This window comes from Arachis ipaensis, chromosome B4 (assembly GCF_059453495.1).
Source record: "Arachis ipaensis isolate K30076 ecotype BB chromosome B4, ASM5945349v1, whole genome shotgun sequence".
Taxonomy (NCBI): Eukaryota; Viridiplantae; Streptophyta; class Magnoliopsida; order Fabales; family Fabaceae; genus Arachis; species Arachis ipaensis.
In genome coordinates, this window is record NC_142439.1 from 13,432,297 (window position 1) to 13,441,281 (window position 8,985).

The following is an 8,985-nucleotide window of genomic DNA, read 5'->3' on the forward strand; positions in this document are numbered from 1 at the left end:
AGATAAAATGCAAGATGAGTTCGGTGTATGTAAGGGTAAGAGAAGATGGAGTAGAGGCAGGGAGTTGGAGGGTAATTATATGGGATATTACGACACACAATAATATAAAAATTACAAACATAATACTATCAAGCCTTATACTATCATAGCTAATACTTTTTTACTTTATTATAAGTGGAACCTCATACGAAGGTGCTTATATTTGTTTTTAGATGAAAATGCAACCCAAATATATCTTGGTATGTGACATGTTGCTCAAAAAAAAAAAAAGAATTTAATTTATACTTTACTAACAGTTACAAACTTTGATGTTGAATTTCGCATAAACAAATAACTATAGACAACTTTGTCTAAGTTTTCTTTCAACTAATAACATATGGGCCAAATCAAGACCTTATTTTAGAGCAAAAAAAATCTATAAAAAAATAACACAATCACATATATGCAGAGATATATAATTAAGCGTATCAGATGGTTACACTGCGGAGAACAACTGTTTCAATAGTGAGACCAGGACCAAATCCAAAAAGTACACCCCAATCAAGTCCTTCACCGGTGGTTTTAAGACCTTCTTCAAGAGATTTTTTCCTCATCAAATCCATAATGAAAAATACACATGCACTTGACATATTACCATAATTGCTAAGCACATCTCTAGTAGCTTTCATTTTCTCTGGTTTCAAGTTCACCTTCTGTTCAACCTGGTCCAAAATTGCACGTCCACCAGGGTGTGCAATCCAAAATATTGAGTTATAATCAGATATACCCAATGGATCAAAAGCTTTACTGAGCGCGTCGTTGATATTTTGCGAAATAATATCAGGAACACTCTTGTTAAGATAGAATGTAAGCCCAACTTCACGAAGAAGACCACCGATAGCTCCATGGCTGCCAGGGACGAGTTTTTGATCGGTCGAAACAATCTCAAAAATAGGCTTCTCCACCTCTGGCACAGGATCAGAACCAATGATAATCGCAGCAGCTCCATCCGCAAACAATGCTTGTCCTACAAGACTATCAATGTCTGTCTCACTAGGACCACGGAAAGTGACTGCGGTATTCTCAGAACAAACGATAAGAACACGAGCATCCTTGTTGTTTTCAGCCAAGTCCTTAGCCAAACGAAGAACAGTGCCGCCAGCGAAGCAGCCTTGGTGGTACATCATGTACCTCTTGACGCATGGATCGAGCCCTAAAAGTACGATGAGTTCGTAATCAACACCAGGCAACGCAACACCGCTGGTGGTGCAGAAGATCAAATGTGTGATTTTAGACATTGGTTGTCCCCATTCTTTGATGGCCTTGGTTGCAGCCTCTTTTCCAACCCTTGGTACCTCCCTGATCATCATATCTTCCCTTGCATCCAACGACGGTGCCTTGTATGCACAGATATTAGGATTCTCTTTCAGTATCTCTTCTGTTAAGTACATATATCTGTTCTTAATCTGTGTTCTTTCACCTGAAATAATCATGTGTAATTTGCATTCATCATTATCTTTGATAAAGTCTAGAAAATGAAATATATAGCAATAATGTTATTTTTGAGTTATTTTCGTAGTGACTTAATTAAATCTTTAAATACTATTTGAATATATAGTTTATCCAAATTTGTAATTATAAAAGTAATGTTAATAATTAAGTAGTTATTACTATTAATATCAAACGGTGAATCTGATATATTGTATAATATGTTAATTTTGCATTTTAATTAATATAAAAGTAAAATGATAATTTTTTCTTAATAAATATTAAATAAAATAAAGCTAAAACACCTAATAAAAATACATACAAATGCGCTGAAATTTCTTCTTGAGATCAGTCATGTGCTCGCTATTGGTTACTCTAAAATAGTAATCAGCATATGTACTCTGATCAACACAGTTTGATGGATTTGCCGTGCCAATTGCCAATACAGTTGCAGGGCCTTCTGCTCTTTGAACGTTGCGGATCTCACTCGCAGACACCATCTTTTCTTAGATGTGTTTTTTGGATAGCAAAGCTTCGCTATGTTCTTTGGGATAGCAAAGCTTATTAGCTATGTGTTTGGTATTTTGGTGAAGAATCAGACACGGAGAGGGGGAATATTTATATGCATCAGATTAGGGGCATAAGTGGAATTAAATGGAGGAATTATTGGAACATATATATAAAACGTGCTCAACAACTCAAAGTGTAGTAAACTCGTAATAATGTTCCTGGATTCAAACCGTCAGCAGATGTATTCTGACTTCTTCGTTGTTTTATTGTTTTACTTTGACTATGATTGATTGTCCATGTATTAACATATATATTTGTGTACTTTTAGTATAATTCATGATATTGTCATTATTGTATGTTAATGGCGGCTCAGATTGTTGGCATCGTATATTTTATCTGGTGATTTATGTATCTATTTTTTTTTTCTTTGTCAGAATATAATATTTTTCATGATATTATTTTTTTTAAAATTTAAATTGATAAAAAAAATCTAATATAAATCTAACATTTGTTATTGCAGTAATATTAGAAAAATAATGTTTAAAATTATTTTATATAACATTATATATATATATATATATATAAAACATCCGTAATTATATATTTATTACATCTAAAATTATATAATTTTTAGTAATAATTAATAAATATTAAATATAGATAACTTTAGATTGTTTGAATTGTTTTTTTTTCGTAGTCTTCTAAATATTATTGTTCTTATTTAATGTATGTTTTATTTTTTATTTATTTGTGAAAATTTTCCTTTAATTTCCTTTAATTTTTTTTATTGTATCATACTGTAGCAATTTTTAATAAGCTATCTCAGAATTGTTAATAGGGGAACATAAGATTTTATATCTGTAACGGCGCCTATTTGAACAAATGCAGTAGGCAGTTGGGCATCACGTGCTTCGTTTGTACCATTTATCCATGTCATGCTGAAATCTCTTCGAAGCAAAAATGTTTGTTATATATCAATTAGCTAGTACTTATTGTATATTTATAAGTGATGTTATCATTTTTTATATAAATTTCATTATTGAAATTGAACATGTTAGTTTGACTCTGTGTGTGAGGAGTTTGGTGGATGACAATGGAGTAGTAGTCTACCACCAAATATGAGTCTGGTATTAATTAATTAATTAGTCTTGCTTGACTAAATTAAACAATAACATAATTGATAAAATATAAAATATAACCAGAGACAAGGTAGTGAATTCGTAGTTTTTACTTCTACTCGAAAAGTTAGTTCAAAATCGTAGTCGTTGAATTGTAAGACAGAACGTAAATGTGACTCGTAAAATATAAAATTAAAAATTATAAAAAATCTGATAACACAAATTCATAAGTTAAAAGTTACAATTCATAACAAAGTTCAATCACAAATCAAAACACAAATTCACAACTCACATATTTATACGACATAAAATAAAGTTAAGTAATAAATAAAGTAATTAAATTACTGCAATAAATAACTAATTACGACATAAAAAATCGGGTAAAAAACGTAAACAAGCCAAAGGGAGAACAATTTGACACAAATAAGCCAAAGCAAAATCTTATTCATCAATCAACCAAAGCACATTTCTATGTAGTTCGAACCATTCTTTCCAAGTAATTCGAACCAAATAGGTTCGAATTACACATATAACCCATAGCCACTAGGGGTGTTCGCGGTGCGGTTTGGTTCGGTTTTTGAGAGAAAAGTCATCCAATCCAATCATTTAATTAAAGTGCGGTTCGGTTTGGTTCGGTTTTTTTTCAAAGCCATCCGAACCAAACCAAACCAATTAAATTCGGTTTGGTTTGGTTCGGTTTGTTCGGTTTTTTCAATAATTCAAAAAAAATATTACCATACTATTTTACAAAGTCATAACATTGAAATCGACAAACACAAATACACAATAATAATAATAATAATAATAATAATAATAATAATAATAATAATAATAATAATAATAATAATAATAATAATAATAATAATAATAATAATAATAATAATAATAATAATAATATAGCACTAGTAGAAAATCATTCTAATCTAATTATACATTCTAATAGTTATACATTCTAATAATAAAGAGACATTGAATTTGAGATGAATGGATTAATAGCAGGGTAACAATGTATCAGAATTGAATATATAGACATTGAGATGAATGGATTAATATGCTGCTGACTTTCCTGCATCCACAGAACTTTAGTACTGATTTCTCATTGTCTTATAAGTTTCATTTCTTCAACTTTAGACAATCTTACAGTCTCTGTAATGATGTCAACTCTCCAAGACTTTCTGGGATTGCTCCTTCCAAAAAGTTATAGGATAGATCACTGCATCATTGATTATTATGCCATTTAGAAACTGCATTACTATGATAATCAAACTTCTATTCAATAACATAGATTATAAATTAACCGTTTATGTTTCTATCAGAATTCATCATAAATCACATAATACTTCACATCAGAATAATATATTAACTCTCAAGTCTCAACAGATTTAAAAATTATAACACATGAAAGTAATTAATTCAGTAATTTAGTAATTCAACAGAACAGCAATAATACCAGAACAACAATTCAGTAATTCACTTCAAAAGTAATTCAATCAATCACAGAAACAAGCAGCTGAAGTTTAGATCATTAAGCAGCAATAAACAAGCACAGAACCAGCAATAAACAAGCACTTTTACCACCAATAAACAAGCACAGAACCAGCAATAAATCAAGCACAGAACCAGCAATAAACAAGCACTTTTACCAGCATTAAACAAGCACAAAACCAGCAAAAAAACAAGCACTTTTACCAGCATTAAACAAGCACAAAACCAGCAATAAACAAGTACTTTTACCAGCAATAAATCAAGCAGAGAACCAGCAATAAACAAGCAATAAATTGAACAAAACCAAATAATCTTAACAATAAATCAATCACAGAAACAAGCAGCTGAAGTTTAGATCATTAAGCAGCAATAAACAAGCACAGAACCAGCAATAAACAAGCACTTTTACCAGCAATAAACAAGCACAGAACCAGCAATAAATCAAGCACAGAACCAGCAAAAAACAAGCACTTTTACCAGCATTAAACAAGCACAAAACCAATAAAAAACAAGCACTTTTACCAGTATTAAACAAGCACAAAACCAGCAATAAACAAGCACAGAACCAGCAATAAACAAGCAGCTGAAGTTTAAATCATTAAGCACAGAACCAGCACTGAATAACTGATAAACTGATAAACTGATAAATCAATAAGCAATAAACAATAAATCAGCAATAAACAATAAATCAATAAACTGATAAGTTATAACCCTAGGCCTAAACTGAACAACAAATCAGCAAAGTTTACCTGAATAGATGGCTCGGACTCCATATGCACTTGAATCGGACAATCGGTGGCTGGGTGGGTGGGCTCCAGAAACGCTGCTGGGTGGACTGGAGGCGGTGAGGTCGGAGGTGGCGAGGTCGGAGGTGGCTCCAGAAACGCTGCTGGGTAGACTGGAGGCGGCGAGCTCGCAGGTGGCGTGGTCAGAGGTGGCTCCAGAAACGCTGCTGGGTGGAGGCTGGGTCGTGCACCGGCGGTGGGGGTTCTCCTCTGTTCGGCGGTGGGATTTGGAGGAATTGAGGAAGGCTTCGATCTAGGATTTGGAGAGGGAAGCTGTCGCGCATGTGGGGAAGGAGAAGTGGGGGTGTGGCCGTCTCACTCTCACGAGTCACGTCTGGGTCTGGGTCTGGGGGGTGGGGTAGTTTTAATTTTAGGGTTTTGTTAAGAACCGGTTCGGTTCGGTTCGGTTAGGGTTTTGGTGGCAAGAACCGAAAACCGAACCGAACCGTAAAAAAACCACAAAACATCATTTTTTTCGGTTTTTTCGGTTTTCGGTTAATTCGGTTTTCGGTTTTTTCGGTTCGATCCATCGGTTTAGTTCGGTCCGGATCGGTTTTGAACACCCCTAATAGCCACATAATTCGAACCAATTTGGTTCGAACTCTAACTTTATAATTCGAACCAAATAGGTTCGAATTACACTCCTCAAGTAATTCGAACCAGCTTGGTTCGAATTACACAGACCATATTTCGTTCTAGGCTGGTTCGAATTAGTGAGGACCAGAGCTGTATATATATGGTGTGAACATGAGTTGCTATCATTAGAGAGGAGTAACATGGCTAGTGAGGAGAGTTTCGCAGTGTTGGTTCACCACAGAGGATCCATTAAGAGGAAAACTCGTTCCGGTGTGAAGTTCACTGATAAGGATCTTCTCTGTATTATCGTCAGGCCTACGACGAGGTATGAGGACCTTGTTAGCTCTGTACTGCTGAAACTTGGTCTGGAAGGTGTGAAACGGGTTAAGAAGTTTTTTTTATCGATTTCCAATCACGGTGCTCCAGGAAACCGTAAAGTACGATTGTTTCATGATCGGGAGTGATGAGGACTTGCAGGTCATGTTTCATTGTCACCGGCAGTTTCCAGAGGTGAGGACACCAGAACTATTGGCAAAGTTGGTTGACGCAGTGTCCAGCTCGGGGGGTTCGAACCGGAATACCACCACTTTAGCCACGGTAGCCGGTTCTAGCTCCAGACCTGCTGTTGCATCTTCCTCCGTCCCTGCGTACGAGCCACCCGTCCAACCTGTCGCCTCCCCTTCGTTCGCTGTTGATCTCAACGGCAGTGTAGGCGACGAGGTCGGAGAAGGGGAATATCTGCGGACTGCTTTACAGTGTGCTGCATCGGCTGGGGTTGGAGATGGATTCTTGGATGATCCAGAGGACGATGATGTCGAGCCGGATATGATTGCTGATGATAGTGGCGATGATGTTGGAGCAAGTTAGCCTACTGGGGCGGGCGGTGGTTCTAGCTCTGGCATGCAGCAGTACCCTCCACATTTTTCCTCTTTGGACTTGGATGCCATGAGGCAGGAGGGGATTCCTGGGCAGCCGGCTGGATTTGGCGCTAGAGATGCTGAAGGGTCTGCAGGTCTGACAGAGTTTCAGGTTGGTCAGCAATTTCCGGATAAAGAAGAGGCCCTGTTAAGTGTTAAGACTTACAGCATCCGACGAGGGGTAAAGTACAAGGTCGTGGAGTCTGACTATCGCCGGTATGTGGGCAAGTGTTCTGAGTTCGGCAATGGGTGCACATGGTTGATTCGGCTTAGTCTCCGACAGCGCAAGGGCATTTGGGAGGTCAAAAGTTACAACGGACCGCATACTTGTCTCACCACCTCCATTTCCAGCGACCACAAAAGTTTGGATTACCATGTGATATCGGCATTCATTATGCCAATGGTTAGGGCTGATGCATCCGTCAGCATCAAGGTGCTCCTAAATGCCACCGCCGCACACTTTGGGTTTAGGCCGACTTACAGGAGGGTCTGGTTGGCGAAGCAGAAGGCTGTTGCCCTCATCTATGGTGACTGGGATGAGTCGTACAACGAGCTCCCAAGGTGGGTGTTAGGAGTCCAGTTGACGATGCCTGGTACTGTTGCAGTGCTAAGGACGAGCCCTGTTCGTGTCGGTGGACAGTTGGACGAGTCTCGAGCTTATTTTCACAGACTATTCTGGACGTTTCCACCATGTATCGAGGCATTCCATCATTGCAAGCCCCTAGTTAGTATTGACGGCACCCATCTGTATGGCAAGTATGGGAGAACGTTGCTTGTCGCGATTGCACAGGACGGGAACTCCAACATACTCCCTGTTGCATTCGCATTAGTTGAGGGTGAGAATGCTGAGTCGTGGTCCTTCTTTCTCTCCCACCTGCGTGAGCATGTGACACCGCAGCCGGGTCTGCTAGTTATCTCGGACAGGCATAACGGCATCAAGGCCGCGCTTGAGGCTCCTGACGGAGGCTGGTTACCTCCGTCTGCATACCGGGCATTCTGCATTCGACATGTTGCGGCAAATTTTGCCCTCACCTTCAACGGCAAAGACGCAAGGAGTCTACTTGTGAATGCGGCATACGCTAAGACCGAGGTCGAGTTCCATTACTGGTTTGATATTCTTAGGTCCGAAGACCCGGCGATGTGTGACTGGGCGAACCTGATTGAGTATTCGTTGTGGACACAGCATTGTGATGAGGGGCGTAGATTCGGACACATGACGACGAATATATCTAAGTGTGTGAACTCGATCCTCAAGGGTGTCAGAAACCTTCCTATGTGCTCGCTGGTGAAGGCAACATACGGAAGGTTGGCTGAATTATTTGTTCGCAAAGGGAGAGAGGCTGAGGCGCAGATGGGAACCGGACAACAATTTAGTCAGCACTTGGTGAAGTGTATAGAGGCCAACTTGAAGACGGCTAGGTGCTTCACGGTTACTGTGTACGACAGGGATAACTCCGAGTTCACCATCGCAGAGACAACTCCGACTGGTTCTTTCTCACTGGGTAGCTACAGAGTCTCGCTTGCATCTCACACATGTGACTGTGGATACTTCCAGGCACTTCATTTCCCGTGTCCCCACGCACTGGCATGCTGTGCCTACTCACGGCTTACATGGGAGCCTTACGTCCACCAGGTGTATCGTCTTAGTTCGGTCTTTAGTGTGTATCAGATGGGTTTCACACTTCCCATTCCGGAGGGTTTCTGGCCACCATATGACGGGCCGACTGTCATCCCTGACCCCAATAAGAGGCGTGCGAGAGAGGGTCATCCCAGGTCCACTCGGATACGGACCAATATGGACGAGGCAGATCCGAACCGGCCAAAGAGATGTAGGCTTTGTCGGCAGCCTGGCCACACACATCGGAGTTGCCCACAGCTCGGAGGAGTAGAGCACACACGGGGACATGATTAGGTGTATTGGTGGCTTTGGTACTTTTGTTATTTCAATTTCGCGTTTAGATTCCACTATTATCGGTTTTCTTACTTGTAGTTGGTGACTGATAGAATTTGTTAACGTTAGTGCGATGTACTTTGAATGGGATTTTAGTTAATGAATATGTTCTGTCTCCACAGTTTTAAACGAAATGTATGTCTAATGCACACCGGAATAAATAACTGTACGAGTTT

At 39.0% G+C, this 8,985-nt stretch overlaps 2 protein-coding genes across 2 annotated transcripts; one reads left to right on the plus strand and one right to left on the minus strand.

Annotated features, from left to right (window-relative positions):
- Nucleotides 1-261: 261 nt before the first annotated feature.
- On the minus strand, nucleotides 262-2,064 carry LOC107638896 (stilbene synthase 3-like). The gene is made up of 2 exons (XM_016342295.3): nucleotides 1,790-2,064; nucleotides 262-1,459 (listed from the first exon to the last, which is right to left on the minus strand). Exons 1-2 carry the CDS (start codon nucleotides 1,965-1,967, stop codon nucleotides 468-470), a joined length of 1,170 nt encoding a protein of 389 aa, XP_016197781.1. The 5' UTR covers nucleotides 1,968-2,064; the 3' UTR covers nucleotides 262-467.
- Nucleotides 2,065-7,444: 5,380 nt separating this feature from the next.
- Nucleotides 7,445-8,770, plus strand: LOC107636068 (uncharacterized). The gene has a single exon (XM_088484392.1). The coding sequence runs from the start codon at nucleotides 7,445-7,447 to the stop codon at nucleotides 8,768-8,770; it is 1,326 nt and encodes a 441-aa protein (XP_088340518.1).
- Nucleotides 8,771-8,985: the final 215 nt, after the last annotated feature.

Coding starts and splice junctions, on each gene's coding strand:
- LOC107636068 (XM_088484392.1), top strand. CDS start 7,445: ATGCCTGGTACTGTTGCAGTGCTAAGGACGAGCCCTGTTCGTGTCGGT.
- LOC107638896 (XM_016342295.3), bottom strand. CDS start 1,967: ATGGTGTCTGCGAGTGAGATCCGCAACGTTCAAAGAGCAGAAGGCCCT. Junction 1,460..1,789: donor GAAGAAATTTCAGCGCATTT/GTATGTATTTTT, acceptor TGATTATTTCAG/GTGAAAGAACACAGATTAAG.